The 26,154-nt window shown below is 48.0% G+C and overlaps 1 protein-coding gene across 3 annotated transcripts in view; it reads left to right on the top strand.

Annotated features, from left to right (window-relative positions):
- Positions 1 to 26,152, top strand: part of LOC119029031 (spectrin beta chain, non-erythrocytic 1-like) — a 31,847-nt gene extending 5,695 nt beyond the window's left edge. Inside the window, exons 2-36 of one of the 3 annotated variants that reach the window (XM_037115570.1) lie at positions 344 to 568; positions 4,887 to 5,038; positions 5,251 to 5,424; positions 7,620 to 7,711; positions 7,937 to 8,017; positions 8,228 to 8,343; positions 9,006 to 9,118; positions 9,226 to 9,413; positions 9,531 to 9,648; positions 10,734 to 10,892; positions 11,024 to 11,326; positions 11,508 to 11,661; positions 11,835 to 12,705; positions 12,789 to 12,926; positions 13,035 to 13,791; positions 13,943 to 14,145; positions 14,375 to 14,465; positions 14,607 to 14,753; positions 15,445 to 15,708; positions 15,853 to 16,077; positions 16,415 to 16,504; positions 16,607 to 16,885; positions 17,808 to 17,938; positions 18,099 to 18,303; positions 18,473 to 18,847; positions 19,184 to 19,428; positions 19,513 to 19,651; positions 20,122 to 20,206; positions 22,419 to 22,615; positions 22,832 to 22,941; positions 23,026 to 23,074; positions 23,377 to 23,582; positions 23,660 to 23,833; positions 24,447 to 24,489; positions 24,607 to 24,813. In XM_037115570.1, the coding sequence (XP_036971465.1) occupies positions 409 to 568; positions 4,887 to 5,038; positions 5,251 to 5,424; positions 7,620 to 7,711; positions 7,937 to 8,017; positions 8,228 to 8,343; positions 9,006 to 9,118; positions 9,226 to 9,413; positions 9,531 to 9,648; positions 10,734 to 10,892; positions 11,024 to 11,326; positions 11,508 to 11,661; positions 11,835 to 12,705; positions 12,789 to 12,926; positions 13,035 to 13,791; positions 13,943 to 14,145; positions 14,375 to 14,465; positions 14,607 to 14,753; positions 15,445 to 15,708; positions 15,853 to 16,077; positions 16,415 to 16,504; positions 16,607 to 16,885; positions 17,808 to 17,938; positions 18,099 to 18,303; positions 18,473 to 18,847; positions 19,184 to 19,428; positions 19,513 to 19,651; positions 20,122 to 20,206; positions 22,419 to 22,615; positions 22,832 to 22,941; positions 23,026 to 23,074; positions 23,377 to 23,582; positions 23,660 to 23,833; positions 24,447 to 24,489; positions 24,607 to 24,813 (7,041 nt within the window). In that variant the 5' untranslated portion in view covers positions 344 to 408. Of the gene's footprint in view, positions 1 to 343; positions 569 to 3,050; positions 3,415 to 4,886; positions 5,039 to 5,250; positions 5,425 to 7,619; positions 7,712 to 7,936; positions 8,018 to 8,227; positions 8,344 to 9,005; positions 9,119 to 9,225; positions 9,414 to 9,530; positions 9,649 to 10,733; positions 10,893 to 11,023; positions 11,327 to 11,507; positions 11,662 to 11,834; positions 12,706 to 12,788; positions 12,927 to 13,034; positions 13,792 to 13,942; positions 14,146 to 14,374; positions 14,466 to 14,606; positions 14,754 to 15,444; positions 15,709 to 15,852; positions 16,078 to 16,414; positions 16,505 to 16,606; positions 16,886 to 17,807; positions 17,939 to 18,098; positions 18,304 to 18,472; positions 18,848 to 19,183; positions 19,652 to 20,121; positions 20,207 to 22,418; positions 22,616 to 22,831; positions 22,942 to 23,025; positions 23,075 to 23,376; positions 23,583 to 23,659; positions 23,834 to 24,446; positions 24,490 to 24,606 lie in introns of those variants that run through there. The other 2 variants (XM_037115578.1, XM_037115561.1) reach the window with 2 other exon arrangements.
- The last annotated feature ends 2 nt before the right edge of the window (positions 26,153 to 26,154 follow it).

Below are 26,154 nucleotides of genomic sequence, written 5' to 3'. Positions count from 1 at the left end.
GTGTCTCAGGTGGAGCAGCTTCCTGTCAGTGCAGACTGATGCAGCTGCATCAGGAAACAGTAGAAGAAGAAGTCAGACTGATCGATCAACGTGATCAATAAATCATCTCTGACTTAAAAAAGGAGTGAGGAGTGATTCTGAGATGGGCTGCAGAGAGTGTGTGCGTGTGTGTGTGTGTGATGTCAGCTATTCTTTTGTTATGTACTTTACTCGAATACTTGAAGTTAGAAATTACCTTCAACATTTAAATACTGCTGATTTATCGATCATCAATGTTGTTGTTTGATGTTGTTGATCAGTTTGTGTATTGATCCTTGTACTTCCTGTCTCCGTGCTGCCGCAGGGCTCGGCCTGAAGCTGCCGATGTGGACGCGTCCCCGCTGACATCGAGGCGTGTGTCAGAGGTGAATGGTCATGATGACGACGGTGGCGGCCGAGTTCGACCACATGGAGCTGCAGCAGCAGTACAGCAGCAACGACACGGTCAACAACCGCTGGGACGAAGAATGGGACAACGAGAACAGCTCGGCCCGCCTCTTCGAACGCTCCCGCATCAAGGCGCTCGCAGGTAGGAGCCCGCCACCTTAACATACTAGCTGAAATCATTTCTACAGCCGCTGACAGAGACAACAGAGACACTGATCGATCAGTTATTTCCAGGATAGATTGATTCATGTGTGAAAATTGCATCTTCTGTCTGACCATCAGTCCAAGACACGAGGACGACAGCAGACGGTCACATGAAGAATCTGAGTTTGACCGAAACCATTGAATGTTTATTAAAAGAGTCAATGGACTCAGCAGGAGGAGGAGGAGAAGTAACGGCTGAACACAGTCACTAGATGGCAGCATGTGTCAGCTGATCACATGTAAACATGAACCAGCTCTCTGTTGAGGAGGAGGAGGAGGAGATGGTCAGACTCCCAGCATGCTCAGTGGTTAATGTGATTTCTCTACATGTCTCCTCTGAACTCATCAGCTGACAGCAGACTCACAGTGAGTCTGATCAGCTGATCATGGGGCTCCGCCCACTCAGTCATACTGCTGTCCAATCAACTGATGACATCACAGCTGTAATCAGCCGATACTCGGCTAATCTAACAGCAGCAGCAGCAGCTCGTGTTTGTGTCGACAGGTGGATTGTGGGTTATCAGATGTTTGTGTGTACAGTTTCCATGATGCTTTGGAGGATGTAGACAGGGAGTGTGATGTTGGCGTGGATTCAGAGGGTCGACTGGGAATCTCAGGCCGGAGGCTAGAGTCAGAGTTAGGGCTGCACGATATTGGAAAAACCTGACATTGCGATTTTTTTTAACCCTGTGACATATATTGCAATATGAAAAAATACAGGAATCTTCTTCAGATGACCTGAACAGCACTTTATGTTATCATGTGCAAACATGAATTTAATGACAATAAACAAACCTTAGAACCTTTTGAGCTGATAAACGGGTTATTCAACAACTGAAATCTGTTTTTTTGTTTTGTGGCTAGCTTTGCATTTGTCTTTATGAGTTGTGTGGTTCAAAGTAAATGGTCAAACAAATTAGTTGTGTTACTTCTGGTTGCGACAACAGATGCAAGGCACTGTCGACACAGAACTCGTGTTTGGTCAATATCATCCTTCTGCGACTCACTCCATGTGCAGCGGCGTGGTCTGCTTCGCCACAGTGGTTGGTGGATCGCTGCATGCACAGTGTGTCAGGTGTCCTCCTACATCTCAGGCTGTGCGATGTGACTATTGTGCACACGTACGTCGTGATGACGATGCTCAAACGATATCTGTCAGGCAGCTCTAGCCACGACCGTCCACCAAGAACGTCATGCTAATGCTAGGTGGCTAGCAGGCTGTTCAGGCTAGTTACCGTGGAGCGGATCAGGGTGTTCTGGGTGGTTCGGGTTGGGCTCGGGTCTGCCTCTAACTCTGCAGGATGAAGAGGATGATGATAAGGATGATGATGTCACCTTGTTTTCTGCCGACTGTCTAAACACTATAATACCCATGAGCCTCAGCTGCTGCCCCCCCCCCCCCAAAGCCTGAAGGTTCTGAGGTTCTGATGGGTCGGTCCTCCTTCAGATCTGATGTTCTGACAGGTAACAACTGGAAGTGAGATTCCCGTGCTCACATCCTGCACTGTGATTGGCTTGGAGCTCCACACAAAGTGTCCAAAGATGGAAACACAGAGACACAGTCCTGCGTAGTGCACCTTTATTGTCTTATCAAGATGACACCCAGCAGCATGGGAAGCTCTGTGATTGGCTGGCTGTTGGTGAGGTAGATCATTAAGACTGCGTGTGTGTGTGTGTGTGTGTGTGTGTGTGTGTGTGTGTGTGCGCAGGATGTTTGTTCCTTGTTTCCTGTCCTTCAGTCAGGAATGTGAGGGAACAATGAGGGGAAACACCCCCCCACCCCTGATGACATCATTGTCAAGCTGTAACACTATTGGCTGATTGATGATTCCCCTCTCCTTAACACACACACACACACACACACACACACACACACACAGACACAGAGACTCCACTGTAAAAAGCGTTGGTCAGAACATTTGACTGTTTTGAACAGATTCTGATGAAACATCTTTCACACAGTGATTCAGACATCAGCAGTAGAAACTGATCAAACTAACGACTGGTCGTTAATCTGTCAGATAGTTTTATCGTTGTTAGATTTTCTCCCGTCTGACAGAATGAACTGATCTTGGACTTTTAACAGCTGTTAGTTTCTCAAATGATCAATAGAAGCTGCAAATATCTGACTCAGGACGCCATCATTTTTAACAGTGTGGGTTTTTAGTGCCCCCCCTGTTTGGTGTGTGTGTGTGTGTGTGTGTGTGTGTGTGTGTGTGTGTGTGTGTGTGTGTGTGTGTGTGTGTGTGTGTTCTGGAGGGAAACTGAACAATTGGAGCAGCAGCAGGAAGACTCAGCACAGGGAGAATGAAGCTGCTGTCTTGCTTCAGTATTGGGCAGGGCCGGATACACACACACACACAGACACACACACACACACACACACACACTCCTGCAGCAAGCGTCACTCTGACCTCTGGACTCTTTCTGTCGCCTCCTGAAAACACGAGGACGTCTTCTGTGTTCGTCTGAGCTGCAAGTGGAGTTCTTGTGTGATTTCAGAACTGCCTGGAGGAGCTGTGTGTGTGTGTGTGTGTGTTGTGTTTGTGTGTGTGTTGTGGTCTCAGTGAACATATTCAGCGTGTGGCGCTGTGACGCTATGAGCCCGCTGATCTCGGAGCTCTCAGTAGGTTGATCCGTTCTCTCGGGTGGAGTCGTCCCACACGTTTTTGTTTCTGGAGGTTTTGGATCGGCAGGAAGTGATGGAGGCGGAGTGGACGTCTGACCCGTCTCAGCTGCAGCAGAACTACAACCTGCTGGAGGGTCGATTTAAACAGCTGCAAGGTAAGAAGAGGTCTGAAGCTGATCTGAAGTCAGAGGTCAGCAGATAGAGGTGGTTCTGGTCCGACTGGGAGGTGGTTCTTCTCTGCGAGGCGAGTGGTTCATGCTTAGAAGCTGAGATGTGTTTCACTCTGATGGTCAGGAAGTCTCCTGGGGTCTGATTGGTTGCTGGGAGACATCTGATTGGAGCAGGAACAGCAGGAAGTTCACACCTGGTATTAACATCCGTCCAGAGTGATACATTAGATCACACCTGACACTTACCTGCACCCTGGTCTGATGTCACTTCCTGCTCTGTATGAGACAAACAGACTCCATGTTTCTACTCAAAGACAGAAAGAAGTTCATGTAGAACATTTGCTGAATTTACAAGAAGGTCCAAATGATGCAGAACGAGTTTCACAGAGTTTATAAAGTTTGTTTTAACTCAATAACTCTTAAAATCACCACATTTGTTAATGGAATCTGGTGCTGGTTCACTGGTTGGGTCAGTCAGGACACGTGTGGTCCAGACCACCTCACCTCTGCTGTGGTCCGACCCATCAGATCTGTCTCATGACTGAGGACGGATGTTGTCACCAGGTCTCAGCTGAACTGAGTTCTGGTGGTTTGATGGTTTGTAGAACAGCTGATTATGAGACGACACTCAGGTTCTGTTCATGTGGCCCGCTTTCACTTTACTGAAGTAATATTTGAACATGACATCTTTACTTCTACTCACGTGTGATATTTGGGTAGGACTGTCCTCTGCTGCGACTCTGATAACTAATATTTGATCACTGATCAGTTCACAGAGAATGTAGTGCTGCAGGTGTTTCCAGCCCTCAGTCCCATCTGCAGAGATGTAATAGATTTCTGTCAGAGCACCTGAAGGGTGACACCTGTTCATGTACAGTGACAGCTTTATTTTGAAGGTCAGTCTCAGTTTTGACATCAGAGGCTAACAAACAGGAACTGATGAAGAAGTGATTAAATAAAATAAGTGAGATGTTTGAGTCAGACGGCTCTGATCAATCCATCAATAATCAATGTGTCTTAAGTCAGTGGGCGGGGCTTGTCCAGCCGCCCTCTGCTGGTCTGACCTGCAGGTCAAAGCCACCAGTGTTAACGAGGGTCAGACTGTCTGTCATGTGACAGGAAGCTGGGGGCGGGGCTTATTGATCCACAACAACAGGAAGTAACATCTGTATTAGGTTTGTGTTCAAATATGAAGCGATGACCAGGAAACTGCTCAGAAAATCTCCTGATTGGCTCTGCCAGACTGCCAGACTTCCTGTTTCCTCTCGGTCAAAGGTCACCACCAAAATTAAAGTTTTTATCTGAAGAGAAACAAAAATCACAATCCTCCTCCTCCTCTTCCTCCTCCTGTGAGAGGATGAACAGTGTGACATGTTTCAGTCTGAACCTGGGAGCTAATGTGGCTAAAACTGCTGCTAACCCTGTGTGTGTGTGTGTGTGTGTGTGTGTGTGTACAGATGAGCGTGAGGCGGTGCAGAAGAAGACGTTCACTAAGTGGGTGAACTCTCACCTGTCCAGAGTGTCCTGCAGGATCACAGACCTGTACATGGACCTGAGGGACGGACGCATGCTCATCAAACTGCTGGAGGTTCTGTCAGGAGAGAGGCTGGTACTGCTCAGTACACTCAGAACACTCAGAACTACACACAGAACTACACATGCTTCCTGTGTCTATTCCCCAGAATACTTTCTTTACAGATCTTTTATTGTGAAAAGCTGCCCTCAGACAGCCACTTCCTCCTCTGGTGGCCGTCAGAGGAGCTGCAGCTCATCTCTGCCGTGACTCTCTGGTGTTTCTTCTTCTGTGTTTCTGTGCGGCAGCCGAAGCCGACCAAAGGCCGGATGCGTATTCACTGTCTGGAGAACGTGGACAAGGCTCTGCAGTTCCTGAAGGAGCAGAGGGTTCACCTGGAGAACATGGGCTCCCACGACATTGTGGACGGAAACCACCGACTGACGCTGGGACTCATCTGGACCATCATCCTCCGCTTCCAGGTAACCACACCCACACTGAGGTCGGGTGGTCACCACGCCGAGGGTCAACGTGTTCTGTAACATGACTGTCAGGTGACAATGAGGTGCGACTCGTTAAGAGTCACACTTTGCTAAAAACGTTTGTTTTTACTTGTTAGAAGCTTTTAAAGGAACAGTTCACACAAACTCGTCGTCATTTGCAGCATTCAGCTGAACACCTGAAGCAGCTGAGATGTGATTTAAACATCAGATGTCTCCAACAACTCGTCTGTGTGATCACAGTCTGCAGGAGAGAACACATCACAACTGATCTCAGACCAGATTTACAGCTCGAGCTCACACTTCAGACACCGACGAATGTGACAGTCTCGATCCATAATCAATAACTTGGAGTCTGTCACAGAGATGGAGAGCTGGTGATGGAACGATGAGGATGGAAATAATTACTGCTGCTTTTAGCACAAAACAAAGTATTGTGACTACTCACATAAAAACCTTTTAGCCACCTTGACATAACGTATTCAAGACTGATGATACAACTATTTACTAATTCTAACAACAATAAAGTTTGTAGCGTCATAACAACCGGAGAGACAAGGTGCAGCACCGGCCAATCAGAGAGAGACGAAACACAAAAACATCAAAGAAATCAGAAAATTCAAGAAATATAAGAAGTCACAGAACATGTTGACATGAAATGATCCTGATGATATTCAGACAGAAATCTTTAATCAAAGTCATCAAAGTGATGATGTCATGGTGCCGTTTGTTTGTCAGCCAATCAGGTGCTGTGATGTAAAATGAATAAATGTTAAAAGGACAACACAGAGAAATATTATTTATTTAGAATCATGATTTCTTTGTTGTGCCGCTGCAGGAACACAAAATAAACACATTTCTACATTTATATTAATAAGAATCATCTTTAATCATTCAACATGTTTTATTAATCTGCATCACTGTTTCATGATGTCACAGTAAATGTGATGTTTCAATCAATGTATTGTTGTAACAGTTTGATATAAATTATTTTACTTTAATAAATCAAAGTAACGATGAGAAACAAAACAAACTCAAATGTGACGAGTCATCAGAACCTGTTTCTTAGTAACTCAGAGCCACGCCCCCTTTTATTACTCATTGACAGACTGGCTTCTGATTGGTGGACCAGCTCAGCTCAGGTTAAAGTCCAGGTTGGTTCATGTTTTACTGACAGCCATCGTCATGGAAACCACAGTGCTGGATTGACCTTTGACCTCCGGGAACAATCAGCTCTCACTTCCTCCTTAAATTGTCCAATCAGAGGACAGTTGTTGCTTTGGGGGGCGTGTCTCTGCCCTGGAGTCATCTTCTCAGGCTGAACTCTCCCAACAGCTCGACCAATCAAATCACTGGAGCTGTTTCTGATCCACAGTTTCAGGAGGCGCTGGAGGACTCGTCACTGCGTCCGGCTCACGTTCACACAGCAACAACACTTTTTAACTCGATGATGAGTTAAAAGAAAAGATTCAATCAGCTCAGCCAAAAATCTAATTAGTCCAATAACACTGGAGATGATGCTTCAGACTTCAGACAGTTTGTTCACTGACCCAGTAACACAACAGCACCAGACTCCCTTAACAAATGTGGTGATTTTAAGAGTTGTTGAGTTAAAACAAACTTTATAACGTAGTGAAACTGTGTCTCTGACAGATTCTGACTCATTGTGTCCTTGTTGTAAATTCAGCATTAAATGTTTCAGCTGAAGTTGTTTGTCTCCTTGTAAAAAGTGTCAGTTTGTGGCAGCATGTCTGTACCAGCCTGTCTGCTTCTGTGTCTAAAGTGCTAAAGTCTTACCTGCCAACATTGATCAGCTGTTTGAACACACTGTTTACACTGATTTCACCATTTACACTCCATTTATGAAAGAAGAAACATGTTATTGATCTGAACATGTCACATGTTACAAAGACACTAAACAGGAACAATATAGGCGACTTCTTTGTCCCCGTGGAGAAAGTCCCCAGACTCCCTTAACAAATGTGTCAGTTTAGTGAGTTGTTGAGTTGGAGCCACTTTATAAACTCTGTGAAACTCTGTCTCTGACTCATTCTGCATTATTTGGACCTTCTTGTTCATTCAGCAAATGTTCTACATGAACTTCTTTCTGTTTGTGTGTAGAAACATGGAGTCAGATGTTACTAACAGGTGTGAACTGTGTCTGTGTGTCTCTTCAGATTCAGGATATCAGTGTGGAGACTGAAGACAACAAAGAGAAGAGATCAGCCAAAGATGCTCTGCTGCTGTGGTGTCAGATGAAGACAGCTGGGTGAGACGAGTACTAACACTCAGTACTGCACATTCCTGTATTTATACTGCTGTTACTACAGGATCTGTAGATACTCATCTGATTCTGATAAAGTTCTGGGCGTCAGCTGATGGACAGAAGTACAGTAGCTGGGATGAGCCAATTATGTGGTAACAGATGTTGTGTTGATGCAGTGACTCACCTGAGATGATGTCATGATTAACCCTAGGTGTGTTTGTTCCTCAGGTATCCCAACGTCAACATCCACAACTTCTCCACCAGCTGGAGAGACGGGATGGCCTTCAACGCCCTCATCCACAAACACAGGTAACACCTCCACCTTCAGTCTGGCGCTCGTCTGAAGATATTTTATATACAGTATCAGGTGGATCATTCCAATAATGACATCATCATGACGTCATTATGAAGTCATTAAATCGAAGTCTCAAGTACACAACATTCATTTTCTCAAAACTTTATTCATCTGTAAAGCTGCTGTGGCATTGCTGTAAATAACATTTTGTGTTTTTTGTTCAGACCCGATCTGATCGACTTTGACAAGTTGAAGAAGTCCAACGCTCACTACAACCTGCAGAATGCCTTCAACCTGGCCGAGCAGCACCTGGGCCTCACCAAGCTGCTTGACCCTGAGGGTGAGAACACGACCTGCTTTACATGAACCGGTTAAACTGGGCCAGGTCTGCCTGACCCAGTTTACGAGACGAGGTTTACCTGACCTGCTTTATCTGAGCCAGACCTGACAGTGGTTCCGTCTACGCTGACGACACTGCTGGTTTCTTATTATGACCAGCTGTCACAGGATGTGTTCAGGTACAGCACTGAGTGTAGGACAGGAGAACTCCTGCTTTAGTGGTTCAAGATAGGCAAGAGGTAATCGATTAGTGTCACGATCAAGACTTTAAAACTAAAACTGATCAAAATTAGTTTGTTTTTTTGTTTTTTAAAGTATTTTTTGGGCCTTTTCTGGCTTTATTGATAGTACAGCTGAAGAGTGTGATAGGAAACAGGGTAAGAGAGGGGAGTGACACACAGCAAAGGGACCTGGGCCGGGAGTCGAACCCGGGTCCACTGCAGGACCTCGGCACATGGGTTGCACGCGCTACCAACCGAGCTAAGTGGCGCCCTCATCAAAATGAGTTTTTAATGAGGATCTAGGAGGTCCAACAAGGTTCATGTGTCTCCAGGGCTAGGGTTAGTCTCCATCAGACTCCAGGTCTGATAGAACTGTGACTCGAGTCTACGCGAGTCAGTCACGGTGACTCGAGTGTCATGGCTCCGTGTTGTTGTGTTGCAGATATCAGCGTGGACCATCCTGATGAGAAGTCGGTCATCACCTACGTGGTGACGTATTATCACTACTTCTCCAAGATGAAAGCTCTGAAGGTGGAGGGCAAACGGATCGGAAAGGTCAGAACATGTGAAACCCCAACTGATCACTACTCCACTGTTACTGTGTGATCAATACCTGTCACATATCTATCTGTGACAGGAAACATTCCTGTTTTTCTGTCCAGGTGTTGGATAACGCCATCGAGACAGAGAAGATGATCGAGAAGTACGAGTCTCTGGCCTCAGATCTGCTGGAGTGGATCGAACAGACCATCATCATCCTCAACAACAGGAAGTTCGCCAACTCGCTGGTCGGCGTCCAGCAGCAGCTGCAGGCCTTCAACACCTACAGGACCGTCGAGAAGCCTCCAAAGTCAGAGCCCTCACCTTCCTCACTGTCTTAATGTCCACACATCAGCCAATCAGCTCTCACAGTCTGGGTTATTTCCTCTCACCTGCTCTCGTCTCCTCTGACCTCTGGTGTCCTCAGGTTCACAGAGAAGGGGAACCTGGAGGTTCTGCTCTTCACCATCCAGAGTAAGATGAGAGCCAACAACCAGAAGGTCTACATGCCCCGAGAGGGAAAGCTCATCTCAGACATCAACAAGGTCAGAGCAGCTCTCAGGCCTCCGGCAGCAACCATCACCACCACAGTCCCATAAAACGTGTTGATGTCACTGGTCCGTGTTCACAAACAGCTTCAGGATTTATCGTTCCTACAACCAACTGCTGTGATATGAGCCCATCGGTTCCACAGTCAGTCAACCAGTCAATTAATCCTCATTTGTTCAGCAACAAAAGTCCAAAGAATCCTTTTTTTTCTCAGTAACCCTCTCTGAGTTAATCAGCAGATGATACAAATCAGTGGTTACAACCTTAAAACAAACATCTTACTCAGTCTGTCATTGATGTTTTTTATCAGCAGAGACAAAAACACGTAGAAAACATTCAGACAGCGGCTTCTTAAAATGTCATCTGAACATAATAATTCTGACTGTACAGATTTCATGACTCTCTAAATCCATTTAAAGATTGTTGTCAGCTGTCAGCATCAGACCGTCTGTGTACCAAGATATTTTACAACTACCAAAAATAAACAACAAACAGAAGCCTTCAGTGATGCAACAAGGAAAGAGAGAAACTCAGACTGTTCAGAGTCCAGAGTGAGCCCTCCTCACAAACAAATCAAAGAAAGGATCTCTGACCAAGAGAATAAACCAACATGTGTGATGCTGTCTGGGTTTCCTCTGGTACCAGTCAGCTGATCGTCTTCATCAGTGATGCTGCAGGCTAATGCTAAGCTAACACCAAGAGAAATGTGGCTGGTGTCTGATTATTGTATCTTTGACTTAAAGTCATTAATATATAATAGACAGACATTTAGTATTTCATTCTGCTCCCGTCGCATTAAAAATGTTGTGTTTCTGCACGTTAATGATGTTAGTTTTCGATCTTTACTGGAAGGTTGCTTCAGTATTTTTGACTTTAGTGTTCACACATGTTGAACGCTGAACTAAAGTACACTTGATAAGAGATTCAAAAGGATGTTAATTCAAAACAGGAAGAGGACACAGTCGATAAAAATCTCTCAGGCTAAAGCTCAAGTCCGCCAGAGAGACGGATGTTTTGATTGTGGATGCTTTCAGTTGCTACTTCACTTTAATGTTTGATGGTGATGGTGTTTGTCCGCCAGGCCTGGGAGCGACTGGAGAAGGCGGAGCACGAGAGGGAGCTGGCTCTGAGGACAGAACTTATTCGCCAGGAGAAACTGGAACAACTCGCCAGACGCTTTGACCGCAAGGCCGCCATGAGAGAGACCTGGCTCAGTGAGAACCAGAGACTGGTGTCACAGGTAGGAAGACACACAGTCAGCAGCAGCTACCAGGTGCTGCTTCCCATCAGCATCCAGCTTACAGCACTCAGATCTGCTCTGTAAATCCTGCAAAAATCAGGAAAAATTAAAAGAGTGCTTTTTCTCTCCAGGACAACTTTGGTTTTGACCTTCAGGCCGTCGAAGCAGCCACAAAGAAGCATGAGGCGATTGAGACTGACATCGCAGCGTATGAGGAGCGCGTCCAGGCCGTGGTTGCTGTGGCAAAGGAGCTGGAGGTGGAGCACTACCATGACATTAAACGCATCACGGCCAGGAAGGACAATGTGATCCGGCTGTGGGAGTACCTGCTGGAGCTGCTGAAGGCCCGCCGGCAGAGACTGGAGATGAACCTGGGCCTGCAGAGAGTCTTCCAGGAGATGCTCTACATCATGGACTGGATGGACGAGATGAAGGTACGCCGACGACCGCTGAGGTCAACAGATCCTACCTTCACATGGAAGATTTACAGTCAGATGAGAGGGAAGATATCAGTTCCCCCAGGTGCTAACTGAGCGTACTTGTAGCAATGATGTTCTTGTTCTGCAAGCCTAACTGTTTGTCCTGTCTTTCCGTCTGTCTGTCTTTGGTTTCCAGATGTTGCTGCTGTCTCAGGATTATGGGAAGCATCTGTTGGGTGTGGAGGACCTGCTGCAGAAACACGCCCTGGTGGAGGCCGACATCGCTATCCAGGCTGACAGGGTGAAGGCAGTCAGCACTAATGCCAACAAGTTCTCTGTCAACGATGAAGGTGAACAGCTTCGTTTTGGTTTTAAATAGTCTTAACTGTGAGCCGTTCCTGTAGGTCCAGGAGCGTGCTGAGGCCGACCCGTGAACGCTTCTGTCAGTAGTGTTTTGAGGCAGCAGTCTGCTGAGTAGATTTTTTCAAACTTTACAGAGCTAACATTGTGTGTTCCTGTCCAGGCTATAAGCCCTGTGACCCTCAGGTCATCCAGGACCGGGTTTCCCACCTGGAGTTCTGCTACCAGGAGCTGACCCAGCTGGCCGCAGAGCGTCGTGCCCGCCTGGAAGAGTCGCGTCGTCTCTGGAAGTTCTTCTGGGAGATGGCCGAGGAGGAGGGCTGGATCCGTGAGAAGGAGCAGATCCTGTCCTCGGTTGAGCATGGAAAGGACCTGACAGGGGCACTGCGCCTCCTCAGTCAGCAACGCGCCCTTGAGGATGAGATGAGCGGCCGCGCCGGCCACCTGCAGCACACCATCGCAGAGGGCCAGGCCATGGTGGATGCAGGCCACTTTGCTGCTACCAAGATCCAGGAGCGTATCGCTGACCTGCAGGCTCAGTGGGCAGCGCTGGAACAGCTGGCAGCGGCAAGGAAGAAGAGGTTGGAGGAGGCTATGGCTCTGCACCAGTTCCAGGCTGACGCAGATGATGTTGACGCCTGGACGCTTGATGCCCTGCGCATTGTCTCCAGTGGAGAAACAGGCCACGACGAATTCTCCACCCAGGCTCTGGTCCGGAAGCACAAGGACGCAGCTGCTGAAGTGGCCAGCTACCGTCCAGTCATCGACGCACTCCATGAGCAGGCCGCCTCTCTATCGACAGAGGAGGCTGAGTCAGAAGAGGTGCGTGGTCGGTTGGCCGGTATCGAGGAGCGCTACAAGGAGGTGGCAGAGCTGACAAAGCTGAGGAAGCAGGCGCTGCAGGACGCTCTGGCGCTCTACAAGATGTTCAGCGAGGCCAACGCTTGTGAGGTTTGGATCGACGAGAAGGAACAGTGGCTGAACAGCATGGAAATCCCCGAAAAACTGGAGGACCTGGAGGTCGTCCAGCACAGGTAGGACAAGAGGCTGCAGAGGTGTTTGTGACTCTTCACCTCTTTTACCGAGCACTGTATCATTGTATCTGCGTCCTTGGCAGGTTTGAGAGTCTGGAGCCGGAGATGAACAACCAGGCATCTCGTGTTGCTGTGGTAAACCAGATCGCCCGGCAGCTGATGCACAACGGTCACCCGAGCGAAAAGGACATCAAGACCCAACAGGACAAACTCAACAACAGGTACGAACAGGTGTAACATGTAATAACTACTGTGTCCTCTACGTAAACACCTCAAATCTGTACATGCGATTGTACCTGGAGAATGTGATGACCCTCTTTTACCTCTAGGTGGAGTCAGTTCCGTGATCTGGTGGACCAGAAGAAGGAGTCACTGAACTCGGCCCTGGGAGTGCAGAATTACCACCTGGACTGCAACGAGACCAAGTCCTGGATCAAAGAGAAGACCAAAGTCATTGAGTCAACCCAGGAGCTTGGCAACGATCTCACCGGAGTCATGGCCCTGCAGCGCAAACTGACCGGTATGGAGCGTGACCTGGCCGCCATTGAAGACAAACTAGGCGATCTGCGAGGCGAGGCTCAGCAGCTGGCAGAAGAGCACCCTGAGCAGGCCAAGGCTATCACAGACCGCCTGGCTGAGATCACTGCTGTCTGGGAGGAAATGAAGAACACCCTGAAGAACCGCGAGGAGTCTCTGGGCGAGGCCAGGAAGCTGCAGCAGTTCCTGCGAGAGCTGGACGATTTCCAGTCCTGGCTGTCCCGGACTCAGACGGCCATCGCCTCCGAGGACATGCCCAACACGCTGGCTGAGGCAGAGAAGCTCATGGCCCAGCACGAAGGCATCAAGAACGAAATCAATAACTACGAGGAGGACTACCAGAAGATGCGGGATATGGGGGAGATGGTGACGCAGGGCCAGACAGATGCACAGTACATGTTCCTGAGACAGCGGCTGCAGGCGCTCGACACCGGCTGGAACGAACTGCACAAGATGTGGGAGAACCGGCAGAACCTGCTGTCCCAGTCCCACGCGTACCAGCTGTTCCTCAGGGACACCAAGCAGGCCGAGGCCTTCCTCAACAACCAGGTAACCACCACAGATTCACCTCACTCTGTTTTCAACACCAGGCTCATGATGTTCAAAGCTCCAGATCAGGATTGGACCGACACTAGTAGCAGGTCAGTCTGTATAAAGATTGCTGTCTCACAGAAATAAACCCTGTGTCCTCGTCATGCAGGAGTACGTCCTGGCTCACACTGAGATGCCCACCACTCTGGAGGGCGCAGAGGCCGCCATCAAGAAGCAGGAGGACTTCATGACCACCATGGATGCCAATGAAGACAAGATCAACAGTGTGGTAGAGGCCGGCAGGCGGTTGGCCAGCGACGGAAACATCAACTCTGAACGCATCCAGGAGAGAGTCACCTCCATCGATGACAGGTAGAATCATGACAACCAGACACAGAACAGTTCTGGAGCTTCACAGTAAAACAGAGTTGCACATTCTCCTGAACAACTGAAGCAGCCGGAGACTAATGAGAAAAGAAGGCCAGAGATCACAAACTGATCTGAAAATACATTATTTACACTTTCATTGAAGTACATGCTCAAGCTTGAAGTATTGTTTACATGTTGGCGTGCTGCTCTGACCTTGTCCTCCTCGTTTTAGGCACAAGAAGAACAGAGAAGCTGCAGTGGAGCTGCTGATGAGACTGAAGGACAACAGAGACCTGCAGAAGTTCCTGCAGGACTGTCAGGAGGTCGGCCTCTCCTCAAACACTTCTAACATCAACACTTCATAAAGAAAATCAAACTGAAAGGCAGTCATTCCAACACTTAAGTAGAAATGGATTGAACACGTGTGGTTTTAATGTTTGATGTCCATGTTTGTGTGTCTCCAGCTGTCTCTGTGGATCAATGAGAAGATGCTCACAGCGCAGGACATGACCTACGACGAGGCCCGAAACCTGCACAGCAAGTGGCTGAAGCACCAGGCCTTCATGGCTGAACTCCAGTCCAACAAAGAGTGGCTGGACAAGATCCAGAAGGTCTGTGGCCTCTCATGATGCCCTTACTACACCGCACATGTGCACCTGTACTGCCCAGACAGATATGAGATGTCACAACAGAAGTCAGAGATCAACACCAGGAAACAGAATCCATTCATTTTAAATCCAACGTTCCCTTTTAATGTTTAATGAAGTGAGGGGACAGAGTGAACTCTGAGGGATGATTGAGATCATTTAAGGTGTAGTGATCACCAACATATTATCAAACAGTTTGATCACCTTTTGAAGTTGTTGACGTGTTAAACCAAAGTATATGAGTCCAGAAGCTTCAGATCTGATGAGAAATCTTTGTGGCTTTGTGATTAACGACACATCCTGTCAGAGTGTGACCCAGCAGATGAAATGATGATGTAAAATATGTGATAACGTTAGCTTTAGCTAACTAGCTAATGTACGTTCAGCTTGTTAGCACAACAGAGGAATACACATGAAACATGACTGACTGCAGTTTACAACCACCAGAACTCAGACTGATGAGATAAAAAGGACTTAGCTTTTCGACTGGACTGAGCAGAACGTGTCTCTGCTGGTGATGTTTATCTGTCAGCTACATGCTGCTTATTTATTGTAGGCTAGCTTTCCTTTGCTCTTGGACTGACACCTGTAAAACTTCACGTCAGGTGGTGAGCTTTGAACCTGACCTGAGTTCTTCCTGGTTTGTCGACAACAGGACGGCATGCTGCTGGTGTCGGAGAAGCCGGAGACGGAGGCTGTGGTGAAGGAGAAGCTGTCGGCGCTCCACACCATGTGGGAGGAGTTAGAGTCCACCACACAGACTAAAGCTCAGTGTCTGTTCGACGCCAACAAGGCGGAGCTGTTCACTCAGAGCTGCGCTGACCTCGACAAGTGGATGGGAGGTCTGGAGGGTCAGATCCAGTCTGACGACTACGGCAAAGACCTGACCTCCGTCAACATCCTGCTCAAGAAACAACAGGTACACTCTCAGGACTGCTGCAGTGCTGATGCTTCTTCCTCACTGGTGCAAAAAACTGTGATAATGTGAAAATCAGTTCAGTAAGATTTTGATGCAGGACACAGTGATTCAAGCTCGTCTTGTCCTGCTGATCACACCCCTCAGATGCTGGAGAACCAGGTGGAGGTGCGTCAGCGGGAGGTGGTGGAGCTGCAGAGCCAGGTGAAGGCTCTGGGTCAGGAGGTGAAGGACACTGACGAGGTGGATGGGCGGAGGCAGGTGGTGGAGAGGAAGTTCCAGGAGCTGTTGGAGCCGCTGCGCCGCCGGAGGGACTTCCTGGTGGAGTCCAGAGAGATTCATCAGTTCAACCGAGACGTGGAGGACGAGATCGTACGTAGAACTGACGGAGAGTTTCTGTTCTGCTCTTTACTCAGAATGTTCTGGAAGGAACATTGTCTCGGTGCTTTAAGAATAAAACATGCTGCAGAAAGTTGTTACAGTTCAGCTGGTGACGGTGAAATACTTCCAATTTATTTTCTGAAATAAAGTCTGTCACATGTTGAACAGGAAGTGGTTTTTAAATTTGAGGTTGTAAACTGAGTCACAGACAGACGTTAGTTCTATTGTCAGCCCGTGACTCTCATCAGATGGGGTGGCTGCAGCGCCACCATCAGGTGGAGGTCAGAGGTCGTCCCCTCGTTAATGCTTCCGTTGTTCTGTCCTCCAGCTGTGGGTTCAGGAGAGGATGGCTGTGGCTACGTCCACCGATCACGGACACAACCTGCAGACGGTCCAGCTGCTCATCAAGAAGAACCAGGTGAGAGACACCTGAGACACGTCTAACATTAAACAATCAGAACCATTTCAAGTAATGTCAGCCATGATGGATGTAACCTGAGCCGCTGGTCTTCGTCTTCAGACACTGCAGAAGGAGATCCAGGGACATCAGCCTCGTATCGACGACATCCTGGAGCGCAGTGAGAGTCTCCTGAAGGACGAGTCGTCCAGCGCCAACATCATTCGCCAGCGTCTGGCCAACCTGCGGGAGCTGTGGAGGCAGCTGATGGAGGAGGCGGAGCGGCGCCACGGGCGGCTGGAAGAGGCGCACAAAGCCCAGCAGTATTACTTTGATGCTGCCGAGGCTGAAGCCTGGATGAGCGAGCAGGAGCTGTACATGATGTCAGAGGAGAAGGCCAAGGTGTGTGTGTGTGTGTGTGTGTGTGTGTGTGTGTGTGTGTGTGTGTGTGTGTGTGTGTGTGAACCAGAATTTACATTTAGCACCAATCAGATTAGAGCTGCTGTTGTCATACAGAAGGGGGCGGGGCATGAGGCAACAACAAAGTACCAGGATGTGCTGCTGTCTCAGCTGCAGCCTGTGTGAAACAACAACAGAGACACCAAGTGGTGACACATGAGAACATACCAGTGCTAACTGTTATTGATCAGCAGTGCTAACTGTTATTGATCAGCAGCTAGTTGTCCAATTACATTTTACTTTAACAATTAAGTTCACTCGTCCTCCAAGTTATCTTTCAAAATGGCTCCCATGGAAGCCGCTGTAACCACTTACATACACACACACACACACACACATATCTACAGGCGCCTCGCTGAGCGGGTTGGCTTGCTGCTGCGATATGTCGACATCGCCGCCATCTTGGATGTGGCAGCTCCGCCCCGTGAACTGATACAAGTGAATGTAGTGAACTTTATAAAGCTCCTTCTACAAAGTGCAATAAGTTAATGTCTCATTTACACATTCATGCACGTACGAATACATTCAGGAAACAGAGAGGAACCAAAAACAACGTCTGTAACGTTCTCTGATGATTGTAAATGTTAAATACAAACCTTACATGTTCAGTATACAGGTTGGCACCAAACCACAGGATGGATTAATTCAAATTTATACTTTGAAGCATAAAGGTGGCAGGGTTCACCACATATAAACAGACAGTGTTGTGGGACCTTGTTGTCCTCTGAGAACAGCTTGTTCACTGATGGAGACAGTTTGTGTTATTACATCATTAATATTGTAAAGATATAACTTCTCAGTTTGAGTTGTTTCTATAAAACTACAGAATGAGCCTTTAATCTGAAACTGTGTGTGTGTGGATCAGGATGAGCAGAGCGCCGTCACCATGCAGAAGAAGCATCAGATCGTGGAGCAGGCGGTGGAGGACTACGCTGAGACCGTCCACCAACTGTCCAAGACCAGCAGAGGACTGGTGTCTGACGGGCACCCGGAGAGGTGACGTCAGCATCGCTGTTGTCGTTGGTGTTGTTGTTGCTGACAGTTGTTTGTTTGATGCAGCGGAGACCCTGAATCAAACTGAGCCAGTTCAGTCCAGCTTCTGTCATTGCCATGGTAACAGTGTGTGTGTGTGTGTGTGTGTGTGTGTGTGTGTCAGTGAGCGAATCAGTATGCGTCAGTCTCAGGTGGATAAACTGTACGCCGGCTTGAAGGACCTGTCAGAGGAGAGGCGGGGCAAACTGGACGAGAGGCTCCGCCTCTTCCAGCTGAACCGGGAGGTTGACGACCTTGAGCAGTGGATTGCTGAGCGGGAGGTGGTGGCCGGGTCGCATGAGCTTGGACAGGACTACGAACACGTTACCGTACGTTACTGCATGTACTTATACTACTAATACCACTGTTACTGCAACTAATACTGCTGAACACTGCAGGTCACGCTGCCACCACTGGTACTAGTACTACACAGTGATATTTGTACTGCAATACTTGTAGTAACATATCTGACCTCTGACCCGTTTGCTCCCTGCTCAGATGTTGCAGGAGCGTTTCAGAGAGTTTGCTCGGGACACTGGCAACATTGGTCAGGAGCGCGTGGACGCCGTCAACCGTCTGGCAGACGAGCTGATCAACACAGGTCACGGCGACGCAGCGACGGTGGCAGAGTGGAAGGACGGTCTGAACGAGGCCTGGGCTGATCTGCTGGAGCTCATCGACACCAGGACGCAGATCCTCGCCGCCTCCTTCGAGCTTCACAAGTTCTACCACGATGCAAAGGAGATCCTGGGACGCATCCTGGACAAGCAGAAGAAACTGCCAGAGGAAGTCGGCCGCGACCAGAACACAGTGGAGACACTGCAGAGGATGCACACGACCTTCGAACACGACATTCAGGCCCTGGGAACACAGGTCAGTCACACAACCTGCAGTACAGGGACGTGGGTTTATAGAGCCACGTTGGGTTTGTGGAGACACGTTGGGTTTGTGGAGACACGTTGGGTTTGTGGAGACACGTTGGGTTTGTGGAGACACGTTGGGTTTGTGGGGAGATAAATTGTGTTCACTGAAGTGTCGTCATCTCACATTTGTTGCAGTTAAATATTTAATACTTAATATTCATTTATTAGACTTTATTTTATCTAGTTATTTATTGACAATTGACTGTGGCACGTCCACACAGTGACTAATACTCAGTTTGAACTAGTGGGAAACCTTTGACCTCTGACCTTTGACCTTGGGTTGCAGGTGAGGCAGCTGCAGGAGGACGCGGTCCGTCTACAGTCGGCGTACGCTGGAGACAAAGCGGACGACATCCAGCGGAGAGAGAGTGAGGTTCTGGAGGCCTGGAGGAGTCTGCTGGAGGCCTGCGACGGACGGCGGGCCCGCCTCCTCGACACCGGGGACAAGTTCAGGTTCTTCAGCATGGTCCGGGACCTGATGCTGTGGATGGAAGACGTGATCCGGCTCATCGAGGCCCAGGAGAACCCCAGGTACACTCAGGCTGCTGCTGTCTGCTGGACTGGAACCTTTGGCCTGATAACAGCTGTGCTAAACGTGTGTGTGTGTGTGTTCAGAGACGTGTCCTCGGTGGAGCTGCTGATGAACAACCATCAGGGCATCAAGGCCGAGATTGACGCCCGCAACGACAGTTTCACCGCCTGCATCGAGCTCGGGAAAGCTCTGCTGGCTCGGAAACACTACGCGTCAGAGGAGGTGAGGAAATGTTACTGAGTAGATTTACTCATCAGTCAGATACAAACTGTGACTGTGATGATCAGCTGATTCAGTGGATACATGTAAATATATGGATCAGTTACTTTACTGATGCTTTACTGCATATAATATCAGTTCAGTCTGTTACTCAGGTGCTCTTCATATGACTTTCACTTAGACCAAAGTAATATTTGAACACTCGATCTTTACTTCATGATCAACATGACTGTGGATTACTGTCAGTAATGGAGTATTTACAGGTGATGAGCAGATGAACTGTTGAGTCAGAACAGATGATCATGAAAACACACCTGAGAGTGAAGAAAGCAACAATCACTGGTGTGACAGCCAATCAAACCTGTTCATCACCTCCTGAGCTGAAGGTGTTTCTGCGGGTCAGGATGGACCGGAGGACCGGTGCTGTCATGTTGACGTGTTTGTCAGGTTCAGTTCAGTGTGTTTGTGTGCAGATCAAAGAGAAGCTGCTGCAGCTGACCGACAAGAGAAAAGAGATGATCGACAAGTGGGAAGATCGATGGGAGTGGCTCCGACTCAGTAAGATTTACACACTTCCTGTTTGATTGTTCTGTATGAAAGCTCAGACGGGGTCAGAGGTCAGAGCGGCGTCCCTGCAGCCATCAGGCTCACACGTGATTAAAGGTCGCAGCTGATTGGACACTGCAGTGATGAGTCAGCGTTGATGAAGACTCCTCGAGCTCATCCGGACCAAACAGAACCTCCCACACACCGGAGGCTGCAGCGCATACAGAACCAACACGAGAACTGTCCAGTGCTGCTGAACTACTAAACTACAGGAACCAGAAGGGAACAAACACGCAGAAAAAACAGAACACAGAAACACATAGAACACACAGAACACTAAGAACACAGAACACTAAGAACACAGAACACTAAGAACACAGAACACCAAGAACACAGAACACACAGAACACTAAGAACACAGAACACTAAGAACACAGAACACACAGAACACTAAGAACACAGAACACCAAGAACACAGAACACTAAGAACACAGAACACACAGAACACTAAGAACACAGAACACACAGAACACTAAGAACACAGAACACTAAGAACACAGAACACACAGAACACTAAGAACACAGAACACACAGAACACTAAGAACACAGAACACTAAGAACACAGAACACTAAGAACACAGAACACTAAGAACACAGAACACTAAGAACACAGAACACACAGAACACTAAGAACACAGAACACACAGAACACTAAGAACACAGAACACTAAGAACACAGAACACACAGAACACTAAGAACACAGAACACTAAGAACACAGAACACTAAGAACACAGAACACACAGAACACACAGAACACTAAGAACACAGAACACTAAGAACACGGAACACAGAACACTGAGAACACGGAACACACAGAACACACAGAACACTAAGAACACAGAACACACAGAACACTAAGAACACAGAACACTGAGAACACGGAACACTAAGAACACAGAACACACAGAACACTAAGAACACAGAACACAGAACACACAGAACACAGAACACTAAGAACACAGAACACACAGAACACTAAGAACACAGAACACTAAGAACACAGAACACTAAGAACACAGAACACACAGAACACAGAACACAGAACACTAAGAACACAGAACACACAGAACACTAAGAACACAGAACACTAAGAACACAGAACACACAGAACACAGAACACACAGAACACACAGAACACCAAGAACACAGAACACACAGAACACTAAGAACACAGAACACTAAGAACACAGAACACACAGAACACAGAACACACAGAACACACAGAACACCAAGAACACAGAACACTAAGAACACGGAACACAGAACACTGAGAACACGGAACACACAGAACACACAGAACACTAAGAACACAGAACACACAGAACACACAGAACACTAAGAACACAGAACACTGAGAACACGGAACACTAAGAACACAGAACACACAGAACACTAAGAACACAGAACACACAGAACACACAGAACACTAAGAACACAGAACACTAAGAACACAGAACACTAAGAACACAGAACACACAGAACACACAGAACACCAAGAACACAGAACACTAAGAACACGGAACACAGAACACTGAGAACACGGAACACACAGAACACACAGAACACTAAGAACACAGAACACACAGAACACACAGAACACAGAACACTGAGAACACGGAACACTAAGAACACAGAACACACAGAACACAGAACACACAGAACACTAAGAACACAGAACACACAGAACACAGAACACACAGAACACAGAACACTAAGAACACAGAACACACAGAACACTAAGAACACAGAACACTAAGAACACAGAACACTAAGAACACAGAACACACAGAACACCAAGAACACAGAACACTAAGAACACGGAACACAGAACACTGAGAACACGGAACACACAGAACACACAGAACACTAAGAACACAGAACACACAGAACACACAGAACACTAAGAACACAGAACACTGAGAACACGGAACATTGGCAGTCAGCTCTTGTTGATGATCACTTCCTGTCTGAGAACACAAGGCACTTATCGGCACTTGCAGGGAGATCATAGACGTCTCCATAGCAACGAAACAACTTCCTGTTTACACAAAGCTCTGAAGAAACCAGGCATAGAACAGAAATATGATTAATAATAAAAACAATAACAGAAGGTGTTGATGTGATGGCGTCTGACTCCCCCCTCCTCCCCTTCCTCCCTCAGTCCTGGAGGTGCACCAGTTCTCGCGGGACGCGGGCGTGGCCGAGGCGTGGCTGCTGGGCCAGGAACCGTACCTGTCCAGCAGGGAGATGGGTCAGAGTGTGGATGAGGTGGAGAAGCTCATCAAACGCCACGAGGCCTTCGAGAAGTCTGCTGCCACCTGGGAGGAGCGCTTCTCCGCTCTGGAGAGGCTGACTACGGTGAGCACGGGGGGTCAAAATGGACATTTCACATTCTGATCTCAGACCAGTGAGGATGATGAAGGAAGAACATCTGTAGAACAATAAAAGTTTTTCAGTCCATCCGATCAGTCGTCGATCACTCGTAAAGAAACGTATTTGATTATTCCAGAATGAAATAATGTGTGTGTGTGTGTGTGTGTGTGTGTGTGTGTGTGTGTGTGTGTGTGTGTGCAGCTGGAGCTGCTGGAGGTGAGGAGGCAGCAGGAGGAGGAGGAGCGGATGAGGAAGCCTCCGTCTCCAGAGCCAGTGGTGGTGCAGCAGCAGGAGGAGAGTCAGCAGCAGAGGTGACGATCAGCAGCACCTGGTGGACGTCAGAGGAACTGCAGCTCTGACTCGCTCACTAATAACGTTTGTCTGTGTCTCTGCAGCGGAGGCATCGTTCAGAACGGGCTCCCGTCAGACCAGGACTCTCCTCGGGTCAGTACTCACTCCACACTCACATCCACAATGCTGACAACATGGAGGAAGCTTTGTAGTCCTGTTGGTAGCCATGTTTGTAGTCCTGTAGATGAATTGATTGTCACATCGGGGCAGCCTGGTAGCTCAGCTGCTCGAGGCTGTGATACCGATCTCCATCAGTAATGATGGCTGTTCAATGATGAAGACAACAACTATCATGATGTTACACTTTAGTGTTGGTGAGTGCCCCCTGGTGGCAGAAATGACTCCTCGCCTGTCTGGTATGTCATTAACGCGCTTCAATCACGTCCTCTGTTCAGGACGGAGTGGACGGAGTGGACCTGGTGAACGGCGAGCGCAGCTCCAAGGAGCCGAGTCCTGGTGGCTCACCGACCGCTGGCAGGAAGAGTAAAACCAGCCAGTCGTCCACGCTGCCGTCCAAGAACCAGGACTCGTCCTCACAGCTCGAGGGACTTCTGCACCGCAAACACGAGTGGGAGGGGCATAATAAGAAGGCGTCCAACAGGTAAACAAGATCTTGTGCTGCACAGAGGTCTCACTCCTTTCTGATCATCAGCTCACCTGCTGCTTTGTGATTGGCAGATCATGGCACAACGTGTACTGTGTCATCAACAACCAGGAGATGGGTTTCTATAAAGACAGCAAGGCGGCAGCTCAGGGGGTCCCATACCACAACGAATTACCCATCAGCCTGAGGGAGGCGACATGCGACGTGGCGTCAGACTACAAGAAGAAGAAACACGTCTTCAAACTCAGGTGATGAAGTTCATGTTGAGCTAGTGAAGATTCAGTGCACACTGACTGACTCAGTATACGTTCTTTAAGGGTTCTTTGTACATTCTGACCACAGTCCCACACCTGAGAGCACCTGAGAGCATCAGTCAGATTACTGACCACGACCTGAGGAGAGCAGCCATACGTCAGTGTTGGTCACTGTTTAGTGTCTTTGTAACATGTGACATGTTTAGATCAATAACATGTTTCTTCTTTCATAAATGGAGTGTAAATGGTGAAATCAGTGTAAACAGTGTGTTCAAACAGCTGATCAATGTTGGCAGGTAAGACTTTAGCACTTTAGACACAGAAGCAGACAGGCTGGTACAGACATGCTGCCACAAACTGACACTTTTTACAAGGAGACAAACAACTTCAGCTTCTGGTTTAATGCTGAATTTACAACAAGGACACAATGAGTCAGAATCTGTCAGAGACAGTTTCACTATGTTATAAAGTTTGTTTTAACTCAACAACTCTTAAAGTCACCACATTTGTTAAGGGAGTCTGGTGCTGTTGGTCACAAACATTTGCAAGTAGCTGCTGGCTCTGCTGCGTCACCAACTCTTCACGTTCTTCCTCTTTTTTGTTTCAGACTCGCTGATGGAAATGAGTATCTGTTCCAAGCCAAAGACGAAGTAAGTTCGGATGTTTTTCCTTCAGTGAAGTTCAGATGAAACAGATGTTTGGTGCTGTGGGTCCGAACTGGATCAACTGTTATTAAGCAGCTGTCTGACCTGTGTCACCCCCTGCAGGAGGAGATGAGCACCTGGATCCAGGCCATCCTGAACGCCAATGCCGACGGACAGGGCAGCAACCCCGGCACGCCGTTGTCCGGGCGCGCTCAAACGCTGCCGGCCGCCGTCACACTCACCACCGAGTCGAGTCCCGGCAAGAGAGAGAAGGACAAAGAGAAGGAGAAGGAGAAGCGCTTCAGTCTGTTCAGCAAGAAGAAACAGTAGACAGTTAAACGGCTTTGGTGAAACAAGTCAGTGACGCACACTCTGATGGAGGAGAGCTGCTGCACCTGCATCAGAGCGTCCGTCCAGGTCCGAGCTCCACGAAGGTCTTCAGCAGGGGAATCCTCTGATACTGCACATTATTACTGCGCCGACCCGACAGGTGGCCGCAGCGCCGACCCGACAGGTGGCCGCAGCGCCGACCCGACAGGTGGCCGCAGCGCTCACCTGCCTCTAGGAAGACCTTCGTTGAGTTTAATTAACAAGCAGCCGCTAATTCTTCCAAATTTCTAAAAACAGACTCAAACAAGTTAAAATACGTTACATCTTCAACACTCCAAAAGTTGTGACATCACCACTGATGTCACAAATGAACAGCCAATGAGGGAGGTTAGGGGCTGTGAGGAAAGTTTCACCAAAGTGATGTGATGCAGTTGTTTTTTTCTTCCTTGTGTTTGATATCTTGTTTCCTTGGCGAGCTGTTCTGTGACGAGACGACCGTCACCGAGAGCCGCGGCGGCAGGTTGTGATGTCACCGTTCAGTTAACGTTGATGAGTCAGCGCCGCCTCTCTCGCTGTTTGGCGTCAGCAGGGACCACACGCTCGGATTCTTTGTTGATTACGATTTTATTTTTCCTACATTTTGTTATTTTTCTACGTTTGAGTTGCAGGTCTGAGTTATTTCCTCAGTTTTGTGAGGTCGTCCTCGGAGACACCGACTTTTTCTTCCTCTGCCGTTCAGAAATTGGACCAACAGTGCTTTTTGTTTTCTTTATGTTTAAAAACAGCCAATCACCTACGAGGAGGTGTGAGATGTAGAAATGTCACCTGCATGCTTCAGAAACTCACCACAGAGTAAAAGTTCTGATCTCTTTGTTTCTGACATGACTCCGATCAGAACCATGTAAAATAAACACTACAGAGTCCATGTCCAGTGGTACACCTTCAGACAGACAGGAGGGCAGTCAGGAGGGCAGTCAGGAGGGCAGTCAGGAGGACAGTCAGGAGGACAGACAGGAGGACAGACAGGAGGACAGTCAGGAGGACAGACAGATGAAGGTAGCTTGCTCGCCGTCGCATTGCGCTGCGTTCAGATTTCCGGCTCTTTGATACTCGTGTTGCTGCGTCACTGTATATCTATCGTACTCAACATGTGTGGAAGTTAAACACAATCAGAGCTCATCTATAGAATGAAGCAGAACCAGAACCAGAAGCTGAGGCTGAATATTTAACAGAACTTAGAACATAAAGCTTTTCTCATGTATGAACCTGCACCTGTAGACTTAAAGCTCTCGCTCTCTCTGTCAGATATGTGCGATGTCATTAAAGCTTTTAAACTTTACC

The sequence above is a fragment of the Acanthopagrus latus genome, chromosome 1 (assembly GCF_904848185.1).
Source record: "Acanthopagrus latus isolate v.2019 chromosome 1, fAcaLat1.1, whole genome shotgun sequence".
NCBI lineage: Eukaryota > Metazoa > Chordata > Actinopteri > Spariformes > Sparidae > Acanthopagrus > Acanthopagrus latus.
This window is presented reverse-complemented; position numbering and strand designations above follow the sequence as displayed.